The following is a 22,842-nucleotide window of genomic DNA, read 5'->3' as shown; positions in this document are numbered from 1 at the left end:
CTTGTTGGCTATTTTGGATAATTTCTAAATTATTACTATTTTTTTAAAAAAAGTTGGTATTCTAGTAGGGTCAACAAATCACTGTGATATATTTCTCAATTGACTAAAACAACAAATGATTTCAGAAATACTGTTTAATATCAGTTATCTAATTGAGCCTCAAATTGTGAAGTGGTGAGATAGCAATAGTCTCCCCATGTACAGATGAGAAATTTGAGACATGGCCAGGAACACACAACAAATTAGTGACCTCTTATACACTTATATGATTTTATGCCTATTAATTTATTTATCCTTGGAAACAGATTTATTTATCTTTTTCAGGATCACCTTTGCTCCAAATGAGTGGTGAGTGGGTTCAACCTTGATAGCACCTGGTTGTATCCTAGTTGGTAATAACACAACTGTTATAAAGAATCACTCATAATAACAAAGTCCGACAATGAATTTATTTATTTATTTATTTATTTGAGCAGATTCAAGACTCCCCATAGCAATCCTTCAGGAAATACCAATAATCTGCGTCCACTTTAGTAATGTCACAATTTGTGATCTGTATAATAGAATAGCAACACATTAGCTATTTTTCTGTTTCCTTTGCAGGTATACATTGATGAAGGGATAGACTTCTCAGCTACCTTTTAAAAATTGTGTTCTTTTGTTACTATATTTTGCAAATACGTATTATAAATCCTATGTAAGGTTTTAATCCCTTAAAAATTTACTGAATGAGGCTTTTAATACTATTTTTGTAAATGCAATTTAAATTCTTTATAAATATAAAGAATCATAGGAATTGTGGGTTTTCTCTTTTTTTCTTCTTTTTTCAAATTGAGAGTCATTTTCCTTGGCAGTTGATTCTCCAAATCAAAAATTCAGATACACAGAATTAAACATTTGAAATTGGGATCATCATAGCCTTGTTGCCTATTAGTTTTTTGTTTGTTTGTTTGTTTGTTTTAATCGCTATAAAGATGGAAGTGTGTTAATTTTAGTAAAACTTACATATTTAGAACCAGAAATTCATGAAGTTCAAGAAGTTCATGGGCTAGAAATAAAGGTCTTTACATGGTATGTGATGCTTTGTCATTTGGAATTTTCTTCCCCGTCTCCTCCCCCTTAAGAGATTTAAGTTGAAAATACCAATGAGCTGAATCTTCAGGGAAATAACAAATTTCCAGGAGGAAAAGTTTTTTTAAAAGCACCAATATTTAAACATATTAAATGAAAAATTAGTCTACTCATGAAAATATTTCTAGCAGCCAAAATTTTGGCCTAATTTATTTGTGAAAGATATTTCTGATCAAACTAATTCTCATCATTGATTTTTAAGTGTATTACAATGCATGATAGTTGGAGTTCAAGACATTCCATCTGAGCTTGTATATATATGTTCAGATTTCTTCCTTAATGAAGACATTTTATAAACGGTTGCTAATCAAAAAGTTTCTCACTTGATAACTTTCACTATTTAAAAATAAATGTAATTATCAGTAACTCTTGGCATGTCACAGCTTGGTATTTTGTGTGAAAATATTTTTTTAAATCTTACATGTTTTATATAGTGAAGTAAACAGCAATTCCATAAAAGTTCTAAGAGGCATGGGTCTTAAGGAAAGAATACAACACAGCCCTCATATTCTGTCCAGAGATACGTCCATAGGGTTGCACATAACAATTCTCTATAAAGATCCATTTCTCCAGTTTTTCTCTTGAATGAGTACAACTTAGAAAATGAAAACTTCAAAATATACTTTGAAAATCTATTTGATGCAACAATCCTACCAAGTTGCTTTTTCCACGTATCACATTTCAAAGTATTTTTATGTTAATATGTCTTATTTGGTTGTTGATTTGGGATAAAGGCTGACTAAACATTAATTTCTAACCACTTTCAATTTTTGTTTGCCAGTAATTTTACACGGATTCCACATTTAGCAGGAACAGAAGAAAACTTTCAGCTTGCAAAACAAATTCAATCCCAGTGGAAAGAATTTGGCCTGGATTCTGTTGAGTTAGCCCATTATGATGTCCTGTTGTCCTATCCAAATAAGACTCATCCCAACTACATTTCAATAATTGATGAAGATGGAAATGAGGTAAAAAAAAAAAAAAAAAAAAAAAACAATAGAAAAGAAACTCACCCCTCTATATTTTTCAGATACCTTTTTATGAAAGAATGTCCTATACATCTCCAATTATTGATATAAATTAGTATTATTGAATCTCATTATCAGTATCAATTTTCTTAGAATGTTTGGCTTTAATGTGATGTTGGAAAGATTCTGAGAAATTAATGCTTGAAAACAGTTGCTATTTTTTATTTTTATTATTGTATACTAAAGTAAAACATATTAGAGACTTCCAAGCAACTAAAATAGATACATTTTTGATAGGTTCAGACTCTGAAAGATACTGCATAGCTTTGGAGTTGCTAGGAAATTCAGAGACCCAGTGTGCTGTTTGAGCCAGAAGTTTTTGTTGGTACTTAATGATTATATCTCATATGATCACGTGTTCAGCTCTATGCCCAGAACTTGGATATGGGCATTTGCAGAGGAAGAGAGTTTGGGGAGAAAGTCTATAGAAATGATTCCAACTCTAAAGAATTGACAATCTTGTTTGCAAGTTAAGGCACATGAGAAAGAGAAGACAATGCAAGCAGCTGAGGTATTTCTTATCGTGAAATATATTCAGTATGAAAGCTCATAAAATATAACGTATATTTAGTCCTGGTTAGCATACCTTGGTTTTAGAGCTACCATACCTAACTAAAATATCCCCTTTCAGTCTAGATAGCTTCCATCAGTCCTTTTCTTAGCTGGGGCTTCTAAATTATATGTAGCTTCAAATATATCCATCTTGATCAGTGACCAAGCTTGATCAATATTGATAATGTTAAAAATATACATATACTTAAACCTCTATGTTGAGCTATCAAATTTGGAGATTATCTATGTACAATGAGGAAAATAGCAAACTTTTATGTCTGTTTTCCTATTTTACCTCCAAATTTTGACTGTGCTTTTGCTTTTATTATTTCATTTCATTATTTTTGCCATTACAAGCATTTATGCAATTCCTAAAGTCTGTCACATAATATAAGCATATCATGTAGAAGTTTCATTTTGGAGATTTTCCTGAATGGTGTTAGCTGCCTAAAGCTTCTTAATATTTATAAGTTATTTCATTAGTTCACTTTCATTTTTGTTTTTATCCAAGTTATACCTGCACATAATCACAGTTCTCCACAAGGTGACTTGTTTCCTCCTATTTCCTTCTTCACTGAGACACACACACTATTTAACCATGAGTTGATTCTTTTGCTATTTACCTCTATTTCCTTAAATCTTGTGCTTGCATTAGTCGTGCTTCAGATTCAGGCATTATCTTTTGACATTGTGACAGTTCAGCTCTATCCCAACTACATTATCTTTTGACATTGTGACAGTTCATTGTTCTATCCCAACTACAAGCACTATCTTACCCTGGCCTCATCTTCCAGTGCAGTTTAATTATTGTGACTATTCACAGCTGAGATATGTTGTAAACTAAACTGCTACTCTCCTGCACAACACATACAAGCTCTCCCTGGCACAGGCAACAGGTATGATTAGGGTTTTGTAACTTCTACCAGAAATATTTTAAATATATCCAGACACATTCCTTTACCTTTGTTGATGTAGAGATAACATACCATAGAGATTGAACTATAAATTGCCTTTTTTGTCATAACAAGGAAATAAAAATTTGCAAGCCGGAATTGTTTTAGTTGTGCTCAGAATACCTAATTTGAGGCTATACTAGTGAATTTTGGAAAGTAAGCAATGCTCACTTGTATAATAGTCTACCTTTGATAAAGCCACCCCCCAAAAAGGTATTTCCTTGACCTTGAAAAACTTTTGCTAGTTCTTAGAATAACTCATAAATTTGCTTTAAAATCCACTTGCTTGGTAGTGCTGTAAAATTGAAGATTAGTGTAAAGGCAAACCAAGTGAGACAAACTTGAATATTCCTTTCGCTGAAAGACTTTGTTTCTAGATGGATTTTTATTGCAATTTAGTATAGTTTCTCTCATAATCTTTCCCAGTGATTTAGATAAGTTTGTACTCTATGTGGATAAGAGAAAAATGGGAAATATGGGATATGTCAGTGTTTTTGGAGGGTAGTAGTTGATTTGGTTTTATTGTAGGTTCTGTCAGCCTCAGGAGAGGTAGCAAACTAGTGCTCTTGTTAGGACAATAACATGCCAGCCCATATTCACTCCCCCACTCCCAATAATCACTGTACTGCTGCACTGGCCAGGACCTGTAGCATAATGTTGAAAAGAAGGGGCAATAGCAGATATCTTTGACTTCATGGGAATGTTTTTAATGTTTCACCATTCATTTTGATATTTGTTCTAACTTTATTAATCAGGAATTGGACCTTTCAATTTCCAAACTACTAAAAGAAATAAAACATTTAAAATTAACCATCCCTCAAAAAAGGGGGACAGGGAAGGAGAAAACGAAGCATTAGGGAAAAAAAGGAAGAGTAAAAATCATAATAAGAAGGTAGAAATGATCTGAGTACTGTATATCAGTAGCTACATAATTATAGAATTATGAATTCCCTGGCGCAATTTTTTCCCCTCTCCCACAAGCCATCACTTTCTGTGGGACAGGTTTACTTCTAACTTATCCTTAACCGTAAAGGAGGTTGGTCTTTAAAGACCCAGCTTTGATGCAGGTGTCTCCTGTCAGACTCCATTATTTGGGCCAGGTCTGTACTTGTCTTTTAACTCCTGGGCCCCTCCCAGGGAGCCCTAGGCTTTGAAAGACCCAGCTAAGGCAAAAGCACATCTTAGTGCTAATCTCAGAATTCCTGCTTTCATGTCATTTTCTTTTCTTTTCTTTCTTTCTTTTTTTTTCTTTTTTCTTTTGGCTCTTGATTATTTCCTTGCGTTTTTTTCCCCCCCAATTCAGTGATGCACTTAAAAATATAACATTTTATATTTGGCTCAGTGTTTTTAGTTCTTTTCAGAGTGAATGTTGTTTAGTGTGTCTAGGTACTATCAGTTGTGGATCCCCCTAAAATGTAAATTTTATTGAAGTGAATTTAATATTTAATTATTTAATATGACTCTAAGGAATTATCTTAGCATTGTTTTAAGTGGTTACGATTACTATACAATGTTACTTTTTATTTGGGGAATAAAATTTTCCTCCTAAATCAAAAGCTGGTGCTTATAGATCCCCTCAGGGTCTGTAGTTTATTCATCTCACGGAAGCCTCACAGCTTCTAGTGAAGTGCTGGGTATTTGATATGTATTCTAGAAATACTGAAGGATTGATTAACCCTCTACTGACAAAAAAGATCATACATACTTTTCTTTATTTGATGGTAGTAATCAAACTTTACCTGATTTACTTCTGATTATTGTATTTTGTTTCTCTAGATTTCGAACTCATCATTATTTGAACCACCTCCTCCGGGATATGAAAATGTTTCAGATGTTGTGCCACCTTTTAGTGCTTTCTCTCCACAAGGAATGCCAGAGGTAAAAATCCAATACAATAAAATAAGAATAACAATCAGAACCGCCTCATACATACAGGCAAAAATGAAATGGATATTGATATAAGCCAAATTCACCTTTTTTCCACACTTACTAAATTACAATTTATTAGTAAGAAAAAAATGTATTATTTTGTGTTCACAACATTTTAAAGATAAAATTTACTAACAATGAGATGCAGAAATCCAAAATGTACATTTATTGACTTTTGAGAAATGTATGTATCTGTGTCATCCAAACCCCATCAACATATACAATGTTACCATCACTTCAGAAGGAACACTTATGCCCCTTCTCAATTAATTCCACACGCCCCAAGACAACAATTCTCCTGATTTTTTTTTGCCACCATTGATTAGTTTTGTCTATTTTAGAAATTCATATAAATGGAATTGTATATCATGTATCATTTGTGTCTAGTTCCTTTCACTAAGTATAGAGACTGTGAGATTCACGTTTTAGCATTTGTTTCTTTTCACTTTACTAAGTAATTTCCATTTTACAAAAATACTATATATCTTACTGTTGTTGTATAGCACTGATTTGTTTTCAAAGTATTTGAATAAGAAGTGCATTATTGCCATTTTCAAATGAAGAACATGAAGGTCCAGCCCAGAAAATTTTATGTGGTTTACTCAGTAAAGCACTGTGCACCACTGTCATCTGGAGTTTTATAGTCAATCCCTAGATTCTTACACAATACTTCAGTTTTTTTATAAGAAAGCTAAATTTGAAATAGTTGAATATAATTTATTAATATCTTTTAAAAAATTATCTCTCCTACTATAATATTTCACATTGAGTAAATTGAATTTCAGACGTATTGAATGTAGATGCCTAGGATTTAGTCACAACAAATTGCCATTTGACAGTTGGGTATATTGAAATATCACTCAAAAGAGAGGTAAGGGCTTGGGCTATCATTGTAAACATCCTAAGTAAAAACTTTTCATATAAATTTGAACTGATATTTAAAAATCTGTCTTCACCAATCAAGATTTATAAGGATGTTGTAATATCAGGCAATGCCACATATTTTAATAAGTAAGGTAAAAAATCATGTTATTTTTACTATTTTTCAAAAGTATTTGATTTATTAACTTATTTCTAATTTAAAAACTTCACAAATTTAGAATAGAAGAATATTTTCTGTTGGTTGTATGAAATTTACTCCGAATGAATAACATTATACTTGAAATAATATTAGAAAAAATTCTCCCTAAAAATTAGCACATAAATAGAATGCTTGCAATTATTTAATAATTTCATAATTGACATGAGATAGAAATACGGAGTATAATAATTGGAAATGAAGAGATAGTATATTTTAGATATCAGGTGCTCAGGCTAAGGCACATAACCATCATGGATCCATGTAAAATCCCTAATTTAATTTATTTCCTTTCCTTTCATCTATCATACCTGCTCTCAGTCTCATTCCTCTTTTCCCACTCTTTCTCGAACCTCCCCCCCACCCTGCCATTTATGTCTTCAGCAATGTATGAAGGTATGACAATTAAGTTTGCAAACTTGTTGCAGAGCGTTTGCTAACCTTTTTTGATATCAGATATCATTATTAATTTGTACCAACTGGGCAAACAGTTAACCAACTTTACTATTTGGAAGCACTGAAAAGACTGAAAAAGTTAGACGACCTGAACTTTTTGCCAACAATTCATGGCTCTTGCATCCCGACAATGCACCAGCTCACACTGCACTGTCTGTGAGGGAAGTTTTAGCCAGTAAACAAATCACTGTATTGGAACACGCTCCCTACTCACCTGATCTGGCCCCCAGTGACTTCTGTCTTCCCCCAAAGATAAAGGAACTATGGAAAGGAAGACATTTTGATGACATTCAGGACATCAAGGGTAATAAGATGACAGCTCTGATGGCTATTCCTGTTGGCCATTCCAGAAAAAGAGTTCCAAAATTGCTCTGAAGGGCAGACTAGGTGTTGGCGCCACTGCATAACTTCCCAAGGGGAGTACTTCGAAGGTGACCGTAGTGATATTCAGTAATGAGGTATGTAGCACTTTTTCTAGGATGAGTTCGCGAACTTAATTGTCATACCTTGTATGTATTCTTGAAAATACATGGTTTTATTTTGTGTTTCATGTATTTTAGACTCACATAAATAGTGTTGTATTTTAGCTCTTATTTGATCTCTTACTATTTTTAATCAAAAGTCTTTTAAAAATCTATCCGTATTTCTTTAGGTCAAGGTAGTTCATTACTTTTCACATCATCCAATGTTATGTGCTCACTGCATATAACTTAACCCTTCTCTTAGTGATAAACACATGGTTTGCCTCTAAATCTGAATTACCACAGTGTTGGAGTGAATATGCTCTTACAAGTATCCATATAGACTTACAAGGGTTTCTCTGTGTGCATAAGCCAGGCGTGGGACTGCTGGTTTGTAGGGAATACTTAATTTCACAATGTCCAGGCAGTAGCCGTTTATTACTCCCACTGACACTGTATGTGTTACTTTTTCCTCATATGTTTATTAACAGTGCAAATTATATAACTTTATAATTTTTGCCCATCTATATGTTTTATCGTTGTTTCAATTATTTAATTTAATTTTTTTATAACAAACAAGGTGCTCATCTCTAAACATATTTATTAGTTCTCTGTTTCTTTTCCATCTGTGAAATGATTAATTACAGCTTTTTCCCTTTCCTGTTGAATTTCCAGCCTTTTTCTTATTAACTTTAGGGGTTTCTTAAATATTTTATTCATCCTATATAGGTTAAAATATTGAAAATACCTTCTCCTAATTTTCACCTATTTATTTATATTACCTATGTTGTCCTTTATTGAAAATGAATCTTTAATTTTGACACTGTCTAATTGCTCTCTATGTTTTTACACTTTGGATCTTCTTGATTAATTCCTTCCTTCATTATTTAAAGTGATATGTCTGTATAACCAGAATATACAAAAATACTATCTAATACATCTTCATTTTTAAAATAGCATTGATATTACCAGATGAAAGTTAGATATATATATGTGGACACATAGTATATAATAGCAGAAAATATATCAAATAAATTTAAATTTAAATAGCCATAAAACATAAAATACACTTTAAAAATCTTAAATTTAAATAAGTATGGACTAGTTAAAGAACACTGAAACTTATTGAGCAGTGAAAATATTATGTACAAAGAAACAAATTATATTTCTGGATGGGAAGACAGAATGTTATAAGGAGAAACTTTTACCCACATTAGTTTGTGGGTTTACTATATAATTTGTTAAATCCCTAAAATAATTTTTGAACTTTGACAGAATTTTTCCACTCATAAGAGAGTCGTAGAGATTATTAACTCACATCTTTCAAGTAGGCTTAAACTATTCCAGATTCATGGGCAGATAGAAGGAGCATGTGATTCTGCAAGGGATTGTTGTTTGTGTTCAAATATTAGATGAGATTTTCTGGCTGGTGTGCTTCATTTGATCACCTGTGACCCAGCCAGTGGAGTGTTAATTCTTTTTAAAATTATGTACGTCTGTATGTATCTTTAAGATATTTCACTGTAAATTATCTTTGGATCTACATCTGAATCCTCTGGAGTATGAAATACTGGGTTTTGCTTTAGCCTATTTGAAATTAGTGATTTGACAATGTCCATGAAATATAGTCTACTGTAAGGGTTCTCAAACTTCAGCATGTATCATAATAATCCAGAGGGTTTGTAAAACTCAGATTCAGCTTCCTACTCCCTGAGTTTCAGTAGGTCCTGGGTAAAGCCTGAGAGTTAGTTTCCAACAAGGTCTGAAGTGATGTTGATTCTGAGGGTGTAAGAACCAATTCTTTGAGAACCATGGGTCTTGCTTCTCATTCTGTCTATTAAAAAGATCAGGAAAAGAGAAGCTTGAAAGAAACAGAAAATTCTAGGCTAACAGTATAAAATTGTATTTATTCCTAGTCATGGAACAATGATACAGTGTAAATTTTACAAGAAGGTCATTGTCTGAAAACAAAGCTTTTTTTCTAACTCACAGTGACAACTTGCATATCTATCACACTTGTTTTCATTTTCAAAGTCTGTTGTCATTTTTAAACTAATGTTTTCTCCAATCCCTTCTCTGCCATAATTTGTTTTGTATGGATTGCAGATTATTTAAAAGATAACTACAATTTACAGATATTTGAAAAAGGAGTCTCCCCAAAGTTGGTGATATTAAATAGGGATAAATTTCAAGTAGAACACTTTCACTAAAATAAAATTCACTGAAATCAAATTGGTTAATTACTCTGTATTCACAGTTAGAATAAGAGTGAACTCCAGAGGGTACTAACAATGATAAATCAGACATACAGTGCTGTCATTAACTGTGCATTAATATTGATTGGTTTTCGGAAGAAATACAAGAACTAAAAGTAATCCTTTTACTGAAGCAAAGATTCAAATGTCACTTTCTCAATAGACTTCCTCTTTTTATTTAAAATCGCACCCACCTGAGTACCAGTTCACTGCCTACTCTATTTAACCCTTTTTGACTTTTTCTACAGCACTTATTAATTTAGTTATTAACTTTACTCTTTATTATCTTATCTCCATGTGAATCTAAGTTCCATCAAGGACAGGGATATCCCTAAGTCGTAAAACACTGCTGGACACATAATGATATGTCTTCAATAAATTTGTCAAATGAATCCTAGAATCAGCTTGGAAACAATTTTATTTTAGTATCTGTTATAAATTTGTTGTGCACATGCTATGAAAAATGTAGTAAAAGAGGAAAACAATAAAAAAAATTAAATTGTAGGATATTAGAAATTGTCCAGAGCAGGGGCTTCAAACTAGGGTGTATGAAGACTTTCCAAAGGCAGGCATGGGATTATTTTAAAGAAATGAGTTGCACCATCAATTTCTCAGTGTACTCTTTCATGAAATTGAGAACTAACCTGTGGTGAGGTCCTTCTGGTACTCTGTCCCCTCCTTCCTATTTATAGTGATTTTTCTCCTATTTTATGAATGAAAGACATCATCCACCCATCCTAAAACAATATGAAGGGCACCCCTGAGTTGTAAAATATCTCTCGGGCTCTAAACAAAGAGATGAAAGTGAAAGATTCCACTAGCTCGGTAACAAATGATTTGGAGAGTCAAATGGTTTGCAGTTGAACAAAGTTAAAGATGAGCCTAATTGAGTTTCCAGCCAATATCATTACAATTAACTTGGATAATAGATCAGCATATGATTTTTGGGTTCTAACTTTGAAAGAATTTAAATAATTTAGTGAAGATTTCAAAACAAGTTTTTCATTCTTATCCCAAGATTTCTCAGAACTTATGTCTAAAAACAAGAAATGTGAATTGAACTAATGCTGAGTGCTATCTCATTCTAGAAATAGTCTATTCATTTATTAGGTCGTAGATCCATGACCTAATGTTTTAACATCCCATAGCATTAAGAGGTATATTTTGAGTAAAATTGTATGCTAAAGTATTCTTTATAAAATTTGTACTGATGTTATTAGACTCAATTTGATACTACTAATAATAACAATAACTTACTCCTGAAAAATTTTCTTAACACATACAGCCATATTAAAAATATAAGTATTTATAAAAATGTAATGTATATATGAGGTCAGACAATTAAGTTCGCGAACTTGTTGCAACGATGTTGCTAATCTTTTTTGATGTCAGAGGGATTATTCATTATGAATTTGTATCAACTGGACAAACAGTTAACCAAATTTACTATTTGGAAGGTGCTGAAAAGGCTTCATGAAAAAGTTAGATAAAAACTATCTGAACTTTTTACCAACAATTCATGGCTTTTGCATCACGACAATGCACCAGCTCACACGGCACTGCCTGTGAGGGAGTTTTTACCCAGTAAACAAAGAACTATTGGAATACCCCCTCCCTCACCTGATCTGGCCCCCAGTGACATCTTTCTTTACCCGAAGATAAAGGAAATGTTGAAAGGAAGACATTTTGATGACATTCAGGACATCAAGGGTAATAAGACAACAGCTCTGATGGCCATTCCAGAAAAATAGTTCCAAAATTGCTTTGAAGGGTGGACTAGACGCTGGCGTCAGTGCATCCGTCAGTGCATAGCTTCCCAAGGGGAGTACTTCAAAAGTGACTAGTGATATTCAACAATGAGGTATATAGCACTTTTTCTAGGATGAGTACATGAACTTAATTGTCAGACCTTATATATATGCTCTTAATTAAGGGTTATATGATAGTCATTAATAAAAGATTTTCAAGCATACTCAGATCCTAGGTAACAGAAACTGAAATGGAATTTAGAGTGCTAAATGTTAATTAAGGAGTGTTCTCTTTGGATCAATATTTGTGGCAAGAAGGGGAAGGAAGCTGGATTAAGCAGAAGGAGAAGATTCACCTCACTGCCAGCTCAAGGACACCCTCAGCTGACCCAGTGGGTTGTTATGCGGCTATGACTGTATTGAAACTCGGAGATATTATAAGACTTGCACATAATCAGAGTAATGATATAAAACCAGACCTGTAAACAAGTGATGTTACCTGACCTTTTTTCCTTACCTAGTGGTTGTAAAGACCCACTAAGCAACTATTTCTGAATGTACTTCAAAGAGAATAACGCTCTCTTCAAGGGCTTCTTAACCTAGGGGACCTGGACACCTTCCAATTGCATGCAGCAATGTGGATATTCATATACTTCCTCCCTGCCCCCGGGGAATGCTTCTATAGCTTTATAGCAACTGTAGAGGAGACAGATATAAACAAAACTTGAATTCCTGTCTCTAATCCAGCTAATTGCCTTCTCAATTCAAGTCCATGTCTCCCTTGAATCTCTTATCTGAGGCTAATGTTTTTTCTGATCCTCTTGCACACTCTTGTCTCTTCCCTCTTTCAAAGATGTAAAATAGTCATCCTGCAGAAAAACCTCTTTTATCTCATCTTACTTGTACTAAATCGTTTATGATCTCAACAGGGCGATCTAGTGTATGCTAACTATGCACGGACTGAAGACTTCTTTAAACTAGAGCGGGACATGAAAATCAATTGCTCTGGCAAGATTGTGATTGCCAGATATGGGAAAATTTTCAGAGGAAATAAGGTAAAAATCATTTTTTATCATTCTCCACAAATATAAAGTTATATTGTATCTTATTTGTGTAGAACCATATCCTTGAAACTTTCTGAGGACCGTGATTCTCTCATATTTTGTAACATGCCCACCTTACAGGGAGGACACATCTACCAGGCTAGAGACTGGGGTTTCAAATTGGCTCATTGGACTATGGCCAGGCAGAAGTTCAGGGAGAATAGAGCAGATTTCTTTCCATACCTACAAATTATGCCAATGGTCTAAAAAGAAGCATGCATTGGATTTGTAGTTAACCTTCAGTAGCTTTGTTTTAAATATTATCTTTGAAAATCCTTGTGTAACTAAATTTTAATATAAATTGTTATTATAGGCAATAAAAGAAACCAATTTATACCTACATAGCAGTTTTTAAAGTTAGTTTCCCCTGATTTGTTTATATATATATATATATATATATATATATATATATATATATATATTGTTTTTTTGTTTGTTTGTTTGTTTTTTCTTTGTGAAATTAAATTTCAAAAATATTCCCTTTCAACCACAGAAGAAATGGGAGTCTGGCCTGTGGAGTCTGCTTGCTTATTATGCTTCTAGACTAGTGGAAGGAACCAGCAAGTAAGCACTACCACTAATGTGTACATTTTCCAAATACCGCTGCTCTGAGGGTTGAACCAGCCCTGGAAATTCTTTAGAGCTTATAGTAGGAAAAAGAAAAAGCCAGTTCTCTGTGAGATGTCCTTTGTCGTAGGTCTAATAATAAAGATTGAAGATACAAAGTTTGGTTATTTATTTATGTGCAATTTTGAAAATTGACAGGTACAAATTTGGAACAACGAACCTAAAATAAGAAAGACACTGTTTTTCAGGTTAAAAACGCCCAGCTGGCGGGAGCCAAAGGAGTCATTCTGTACTCAGACCCTGCTGATTACTTTGTTCCTGGGGTGGAGTCCTATCCAGATGGTTGGAATCTTCCTGGAGGCGGTGTCCAGCGAGGAAATATTTTAAGTCTTAATGGTGCAGGGGACCCTCTCACACCTGGTTACCCAGCAAATGGTGAGTGATCAGGTCTTAATTATCGCAGGAAACTTAACATTTTTAAGTGATTTTATTAAAGGACTTCCTTTGACAACAAAGTTTGTCTTTTTCTTATTGTCTTTGCATCTAAGAAATAAATTCAAGAGTTTTGAACTCTAAAAATTACTGGTTCAAGTCCCTTATTTGGAACCCTTGGGCCTGGTAAATGTTGGAATTCTGACATTTTCCGATATTTAAAAGTAATATGGTGCATATACCATATATTGCATAATACACAGGAGGTGGGATAGAATACAGGAAGCAAGCATATAAATGTTTTTACAGCAAAATGTATGAATAATCATACTAAGCTGAGGTAAAGAAGTAATATAAATAGCTTTATGTCAGCTTAAGTCAGATTTTGCTGTCAAATGAATTTATGTCAGATTAGGTTTTGTTGCCAAGTAAATTCCCTCCAAACTTATGTTTTTCACAGTTCTTAGATTTCCCAGTTGTGGATAAGGGACAGTAGAATAGAAGTTCTGTAAACCCCTGAAATAGCACATTTAGAACAGAGCCCTGAAAATGCTTATTGCATCTTTGCTATATAAAGACAATAGTGATAACTTTCAGGTAGTATTTCCTAAATGCCAGCTCCTCAATGCATTAACTATTATTATCTCTATTTGACCGAAGGAATGTGAGGTTAGGAGAAGGAAGCAATCTGTCTCAGAATATCACGCCACTAAACGAGGAGTTGGGCTTCAAATTCCCTTAGTCTCTCTCCAGAGTCCACATGCTTGTCTTGTGCTGAAATACTCCCTTGTAAAACTGTAGATAATTAACAAAGGGAGCTAATTTATTGTGAATGTTCTCAGCTATTTGATGACATTTACAAAAATCTGTGATCATTTGGTTTGTGTGGTTTAAAACTAACTGAGATATATAACTTGGACAAAATAAGTTGCCAAAGTATTTGTGGCGTTTCTATAATTATTTTTCATCCTTTTTTTTTTAAATCAAATTGTAGATTCTGCAAAAGTTTATGTACTTTGGCTTTGTAAAAATTTTTGGAACATAGTACATTGTCATAGATTATTTGTGTAAGCAATACATACTATCCTATAATAAAAATCCCATAAATATACTTGAACTTTACTTACTTCACCTTTTTATTTCCAAGTTAAAAAAAAATACAACTTCTCCCTAGCTCTGTTAGTTATTCAAAGCTAAAATTATGAACATAAAATGAGGAGGAAAAGTCATGTTATCCCTATGGGGTTTACATTTATTGAATTCCCTTTTATACCTTATTCTTTTTTCTTTCTTTTAAATTTACTTTCTATCATGAAATACTTCTAACATAAACAATATATTATATATAATACATAACATATAATATATAATAGATAACATACAATACATAATAGAAGTAATTATCAACATTTTGACAATTTTGTTTCATCCCTCCACCTATTTATTTATTTATTTATTTATTTATTTATTGTTAGTACTCTAGAGAATTTTAAAACAAATTCCACACAACATGTTATTGTTATTTTACCCATAAAAAGAAAAAAGTTCTGTAATCATATATTTAAAAAAGCTCTCAGTAGATAATTTAAAAATTTGGAGAAAAACGGAAAAATCACCTTTATTCTTAAATCTGAAGACATGACAGAATACAGGTTTTTATCCTGAGATAGAGTTTACATGCAATAAAATGCACAGCTCTTAAGAGGTCAGTTCAATAAATTTTTAAAATTCCATACATCTGTGTCACTCAAAATAAGATACAGGTCTTTCCATGAGTCCAGAAAGTTCTTTTGTGATGCTTTCTGATCCATTTTCACTGCACTCCTCAGAAGCAACCACTTTCTGATGTCTAGCATCACTGATTAGTTTGTCTCATTTTGAACTTCATACAAATGCAGTGAGACAGTCTGTATTCTTTTGTGCTTTGCTGCATTCACACAGTATAAAGGATTGAGATTTATCCATGTTATTGTGTTTATTAGCAATTTGTTCCTTTTAATTCCTGAGTAGCATTCTATTGTGGGACTATACTACAGATTATTTATTCAGTCTCCCGATGACAGACACCTGGACCATGTCCAGTATTTGGCTAATACAAATACGGCTGTCATGAGGAATTTTGCACAGGTCTCTGTGGTCATATGGTATGTTTTCATCCTTTTTGGGTAAATACCTACGAGTGGAATTGCTCTGCCACAGTGCGCATGTCTGTTTAGCATTGCTTTTCAAAAGTTATCCAACGTGACTGTATAATTTTACACTATCACAAGCCATGTATGAGTGTTCTAGTTGCTCCACATTCTCACTAACATTTGAAATTGTCTATTTTTTTATTTTAAGAATTCTAGTTGATGCGATATGAGAATATGTTTAACATGACTTACAGAGAACCTTTGGAAAAGGACTGAATTTTTATTAGAAGTATGTTCAACTTTTTTCAGAATATGCTTACAGACGTGAAATCCCAGAGGCTGTTGGTCTTCCAAGTATTCCCGTTCACCCAATTGGATACTATGATGCACAGAAGCTCCTAGAGTAAGTTTGTAAGAAACAAATACATGGCATAATTCTCTTTTTTGACAATCTTCAACTTTTATGCTTTTATCTCCAATATTTGATACAGAAAATCTCCCGAGATGGGAGAAGCATCCTATTTTATCACCATTTTATAGCATAGTGGTTCTGTTTGGAATTTACTTTATATATTGGTATCTCGTGTGTGATAGCCATGAAAATGTGTCTTTCAGATCTCCAACTGCAGGGAGCATAATTGATCAATTGGTCCAGCCACTTTGATTTGAAATGCATCACCCTATTTGTGTCAAGGCCACACTTCCCACAAATGCTCCCAATCAGTGATGGAATGTGTTAGAGATACTAAACCAGGTCTGTTACTGGGAGGCGTAGGATTCGTCTGATGGGACATTTTGGTTCAGGATTCCCCGATAGCCTTGTTCAACTAGATGCTGCCACCCAACACTCTTTTCTTTCTTCCCTTTCTCTGCCCCATGTATCAGACCTGCATTGCAGTCTGGTGGCTTTCTCAGCCTTTGCTACCTCCCTTACTATTTTCCTCACAGACCTTTCCACTAGTTAGTCTCTTACTCATCTAATCCTCTTACTGTCCACTTCTTGGAAGAGCTGGAATAACACACTGAGAGAGCAACTTCCATGTTGTTTTCATTTCTATTCCTCTCCCCTCTCTGCTTTCATTATTGAAACCTCTCCAAACGTGTTATTGCTGAACCTGACATTGGAACCCTTCCCCCTTTCCTGCCCTGCTTTCTGCCATCTGCATGCCCTTTCTTCACCATTATCCCCTAGGAGGGGAGAGAACACTGCCTTCTCTGAAAGAGTTGCTAGAGACCACAGTGTCTGGCCAGCTAGTCCCTTCTCTTCCTGAGTTCAAGACATTCTCGATCATTTTATGTTAGTATCTACAAGAAAACTTTTTATAACCTAGTGCAGTGACCTCAATTTTACACGTGAGGAGACTGATATCAGTGTTGGAGGGATCTCTCCAACTTAAGAGCAGATTAAGGAATGGTACCCTGGTCTTTTTTTAGGGGGTGGGGGGCTCTTAGCTTTACCACATGGGTTAGGATTCAGTTTTGAGGCACCATAGATTACACATTTGTCTAAACATGTTCATAAATAAAGTCTAAACATTCGTGATATTTAAAAGATGAAAGTGATTTTAGTATTACTTCTAACAGTGGAAAACTATAAACTACACAAATCTTCAATAATTGATAAGTAGTCAAATACATAACCAGCTGTGATAGTGGTTGAAGCCATTAGAATACCCGTTATACAAAAATATTTAATGATATGGAAACATGCATATGCTATACTATTTAGTGAAAAAAGAAGATTGCAAAACAATATTTAGTGTAATTACAATTACATAAAAGGAAATACACTTACACAGTTCAAAATTCAAAGGGTTATGCAGTAGCAACTTTCCCTCTTACTCATTTCCACCCCAAAGGCATTCAGTTAGTAGTGTATATTATAGAACTATTTTATGTATAATCTAGCATATATAGATTCTTCTTCACTTACCTTTTGTAACTTTTTTGCATACTTAATTCTTTGCTGTTTTGACTATTGATTATGCTTTTTTTTTTTTTCGTGTAAAATGCCCATTCATGTTACTTGATCCTTTTTGTGCGAAATGTCATTGTGAGTAGATAAATAAATTTGATGCTGTAGTACTTTGAATTAGGTTTATTAGGTAAACTTCCTAGTGAGATAAGAGAAGGGAAAGTAAGCATTTACTCTATGATAGAACATTTAAAAGCAGAATATTATTTATAATTAGTTTTTTCATGAGAAGATCATCTTCTCAATTGTTTTAGTACTGGGTTTGCAGTAGATTCTAGGTCAAGTTGAGCTGTTCGCATTTCCTCAAATATGTAGGCAGGGAACAAGCACTTGTGAGCTGGCACAGAAAGAGGAAAAAACTGCAGAGTGTGCTACACTGCAAACCCTATACGTGACCAGAGATAATGGTATAAAAGACAAACTGATGTTTTCCACTTTCTTAGGTTTGTCTTGAACCACATTCCTTTATCTGCTGGTATTTAGCAAAAGTACCTTTGGTTTCCATGCACAAATCAAGAAAAAAAAATTAATCCATGTTCTTAATACAGCACAGTAGGACTGCAAGAACCCCACCATTCCATTATCAAATTTCTTTCTCAGTCCCCTGATGAGAGATAAGCAGGGCTGGTGGCATGTGCTGGCTGGTCTGCCGGAATCTTTCTACCTTTCTGACTTTAAACATCAAAATAGCATGAAGCTTTTGGGGCTGCTGAATGAAGTGAAATCTTTCCTTTCTCCCTAATCTGTGAGTGTGAAAGTGCTTTGTAAAGGATGACCGTATACATATTTTGAATACATTTATCAGTGGGAGAAATAACATAATTGAAAGTCCCAAAGAGTTTGACATCAAGCTCTCTTCAGAGCATGCGCTAGAGAGCACTTTTCACATGGTTTACTATCGGAAACTGGTAACAGAGTCTGAATTCTTAACACATATTTGAATCTCAGCTATACCACTTATTGGCTACATGACTTGGCTATGTTATTTAATCTCTCTACGCCTCATGCACCTCATCTGGGATGTGAGGATGATAGATCTGACTTCTTAAGAGTTATAGTAAGGATTTAAATGGCATGTCATAGGCAAAGCACTTTGCACGATCCCTGACTCATAGAAGCTCTTAGGAACAGACACCCAAGAAAGCAAGTTCGTTGACACTTGAACTTATAACTTCAAAGTTTTCCTTCAGCTAATAATACTTTTTGTGTTCAACAGAAAAATGGGTGGATCAGCACCACCAGATAGCTGGAAAGGAAGTCTCAAAGTGCCCTACAATATCGGACCTGGCTTTACTGGAAACTTTTCTACACAGTTAAGACTTGATTATTTTTATTTTAACTCTTTCTAAGGGAATAAACTTTTTTTTTTTAAATAAAAAAGCAATTATAGAGGATGACTGAAAAAGTAAAACCTACCTAGAACCAACAGAAAACAAAATCACAGCCTGAAGAGGAGATTGCACTTACACCATTATATTTGGATAGTCGGCCAATGTAATTTTTGCCTGTGTACCTTTAGAAATCTTTTAAACAATGACATAAGATTTAAACAATGTGGGTGGTGATCTGTTAAGCAGTATTTTTCAAATGTGTGCTTTATGTTTGCGTTAGAAAAGTCAAGATGCACATCCACTCCAACAATAAAGTGACAAGAATTTACAATGTGGTTGGAACTCTCAGAGGAGCAGTGGAACCAGGTAAATTAATCATTTGCTCAGCAAATACCGAATGAGCAGCTTTTCTGTTCCAGGTCCTGCTCTGAGCTCTGGGATTATCAAAGCAAAGCAACTTCCCCCCCTAGTGGAACTTACATAATACAAAAAACATAAATATGAGGTAATTTTGTATTATGATATGTGTAGTGAAGAAAAGAGAAGTAAATGGTGGGAGTAGGTGGGTCAGATAACCAAGGTTAGTAATAAACTGCATGCTTTACTTAGAGGATCGAGGGAAAAAGGGCAGGGAGAGATGGATTTTAGGTGCTCTGAGTTGTCTGGATGTGTTTATCACATATTTTGCATAGGGAAATAGCTTCATGATAACTACAAATATACGTAAAAGATAGTACTCTTAGAAAATTCAAGTGACCTTGAATTAATGAATTTTTTACACAGCTTTATTTTCCATTGAAGTTGATGAAATAGTATATAGACACACAATTCCCATAGGATTCCAGACGACCTGAGGATATGTTCCAGTTCCTTAGAAATTATTTGGTTATATATTTCTGACTAAAACTGATCCAGTTTAATTGCATATTTTTCTTACAAGCACCCACTGGTTTTGTTCTGCGATGAAGAATGTTGATATGCTTCCAATGAATACTAAGTGATATGTAACTGGCTATTTATTGAATCTTATTGAATACCTATCATGCCAGCTCTGGGCTAAGCATGGAGGATAGAGGGGTAAAAAAAGACACAGACCAGGGACAAGGAGTTCACGGTTTGGGAGGGAAACCACACATGTAAGTATTTGGTAAATGCTTTATCAGGTATGAAAAGATTGCCCTGAGAGCTGGGTAGAGGAGCAATTCCCTTTCTCTATAGAAAATAGGAATGGTTCATAGAAAGAGAAATCTTTGACCTGTGTCTTGATAATTGAATAGAATTAGGAAGTATAAAATTTATTATATGGCCACTGTGTTCTCTTACTCTAAAAGTACTGGAAACAAAGTAGTAAGTTGGTAAGAGAGGAGTAATAAAGAGTTATATAAAGATGTGAATAAGGATAATTTTATAGTTATCATTACATATATACTTATAATTACTGCAATACACTGAAGTTTCCATTTGCTTATCACATTCATATTTTCTTTGTACATCAACCTTAGAACAAAGTATGTAATATATTTCCACAAGTCTATAGGAGCTTTGTTACCTTTCTTTGCGTTGTGAGTGCTCTGTGTTTAGATGCTATTGAGTCATTTGCGATTTGCCATGTTACTGACCTGAAATGACAAGTAATTTTGCAACGATGCCTTCTAGACAGGTATGTCATTCTTGGAGGTCACCGTGACTCATGGGTGTTTGGTGGCATTGACCCTCAGAGTGGAGCAGCTGTTGTTCATGAAATTGTGAGGAGTTTCGGAATGCTGAAAAAAGAAGGTAATTTAAACAGAGAGTAAAAAGCCTCTCTAAGTCTCAGTTCAATCCTCTATAAAATGAGTGTAAAAATGCCACCTCCTAGGTTTGTGTAGGGTGCCCTGAGAGGGTACATACAGACTATATTGTCTAAGCACTTAGCAGTAGCACAGAGTAGCTTTCAATAAACAGTGGCTGTACGACTTCTGTGATTAGTTAATTATGGCGCTTATTTGTTTTTGCATGTATTTATATAATAATTACATTATTGATATTTGTATATTAAACTATAATCTGAAATAAAGGAATTATTCTGTGAGTGGTTGCACTCAGCGACTAAGAAGGTGGAGACAGATTTCTTCACTAGAGAGTACACTAGGATTAGGTCATAAGCCAAAGCTTCCTGGTCTGAAAACTGAGCAGAAGTTCCTCAAGTTCTCCCAGCCTCATACCTCAGGTCAAGTGTACTAAGTAGCTGAGGAGATCAAAGCTTATTCAGAAATCTACTAGTTTGCTTGCCTAATAGGATACTGCCAAAAATTCAGTATCTGCATTCTCACACCTCCAGCTTTGATTTGCTCTCCAGAATTTAGGTTTATACTCTTAGCACCATTACTTCAGTTAATTTTAGAATCTTCGTATAAAAACCAAAATAAAATTTAGTTGAAATGGTTGCTTTTTAAAATAATTACTATACACTGAGAGAAGAAAGTTTACTCTGTTTATGGCCCTGTAAACATGGTGTCTCGGGGCTGTGTAATGTTCCATATTTTTTTAGCAATAATAAAAATGGGTAAAAATATGTAAGTTTGCATGGTACTTATTTTCTCATAAAAACAGTTTTCACATGTGCTCTCTATTTTGAACTCATAGAAACCAGGGAGAAGTTTACCTAGTTATTTCTGTTTCCATTTTACAAATAAGCTAACCAAGGTTTACATAATCAAGTAATTGATTATGTAAGGTTATATAACTAGGTTGTATAACTAGTGTGTGTGGCAGAGTCAGAGAACCAGGGCTTAAACTCAAATTTCTGACTACCAGCCCACAAAACCATGATGTCTCTTTATAAAATAAAATGTAAAGCTGCTCAATTTTTTTTTTCCATACAGCTATCTTATATTTTAAGAAAATAGAACTATGGAGACCTGAATTTACATAGTTCATGAATTAGATAGTGTTTAATATTATTACAAACACTTTCATGATTTTGTAAGCAGAGTCCCGGTGGTAAATACAAAAACATATTGTGATAGTTCTAGAGCATGCCAAAAGAATGCAATTATGAGGAGTAATAATAGGAAATTTGAATAATACTATTAACAAACGACAAAAATGAAACACTGGACTCAGCATAGGGGTACACATTCATAACAAATGCAAATGAAATAGTGACTAAAATAATTGCAATTTACAATTTTTGGAGCACTTATTAGGTACTATACTCGTATATATAAATATCATTCCATTTAATCCTTCTAGCAATTAAGTGGTATCTTCATCTTTACTCTGTTATTCCTGGTGTATAGATGAAGAAATGCAGTCTTAGTAAATTTGGATGACTTTCCCTTAGTCATACTGCTAGTAAGTGAAAAAACCAGGATTTGATATAAGATCTGTCTTTAACTCCAAGGTCAGTGTTTATGACTCCGAGCCATAAGACCTCCCTATTTAATTATGTAGTTTTCAGCAGCAGCAGATATTGGCATTGATAACTGAGCTTCTGTTGACTAATTCTGGCAGAGAGTAGAACAAAATCATCAAACAGCTGACATGGCACAGTCATGTGATGCCAGAACAACATGACAGAGTTGTAAAGGATTTTCTTTCAGTTTTATCTGCTCAGAACAAGACCACATCTAGCACTTTCTTTTTCTACTTTAAGCAGCTGCAGACCACAGGTCGTTTCTTATGCATAGCCAATCATTATAAAACTAGGATATAATTAGGATATTTTAT

At 34.0% G+C, this 22,842-nt stretch overlaps 1 protein-coding gene across 2 annotated transcripts in view; it reads left to right on the top strand.

Annotated features, from left to right (window-relative positions):
- FOLH1 (folate hydrolase 1) overlaps positions 1-22,842 on the top strand; it is a 46,216-nt gene that overhangs the window by 4,787 nt on the left and 18,587 nt on the right. The window contains exons 3-10 of one of the 2 annotated variants that reach the window (XM_088791520.1): positions 1,913-2,099; positions 5,441-5,542; positions 12,521-12,646; positions 13,510-13,696; positions 16,135-16,228; positions 19,017-19,112; positions 19,412-19,497; positions 20,788-20,907. In XM_088791520.1, coding sequence (XP_088647646.1) covers positions 1,913-2,099; positions 5,441-5,542; positions 12,521-12,646; positions 13,510-13,696; positions 16,135-16,228; positions 19,017-19,112; positions 19,412-19,497; positions 20,788-20,907 — 998 coding nt within the window. The remainder of the gene's footprint in view (positions 1-1,912; positions 2,100-5,440; positions 5,543-12,520; positions 12,647-13,509; positions 13,697-16,134; positions 16,229-19,016; positions 19,113-19,411; positions 19,498-20,787; positions 20,908-22,842) is intronic. The other variant, XM_019739642.3, reaches the window with a different exon arrangement.

This window comes from Rhinolophus sinicus, chromosome 14 (assembly GCF_057876585.1).
Source record: "Rhinolophus sinicus isolate RSI-liver-muscle chromosome 14, RSI-T2T, whole genome shotgun sequence".
In the NCBI taxonomy this organism is placed as follows: domain Eukaryota; kingdom Metazoa; phylum Chordata; class Mammalia; order Chiroptera; family Rhinolophidae; genus Rhinolophus; species Rhinolophus sinicus.
The sequence above is the reverse complement of the archived record's forward strand: the minus strand, read 5'-3'. Positions and strand labels throughout refer to the sequence as shown.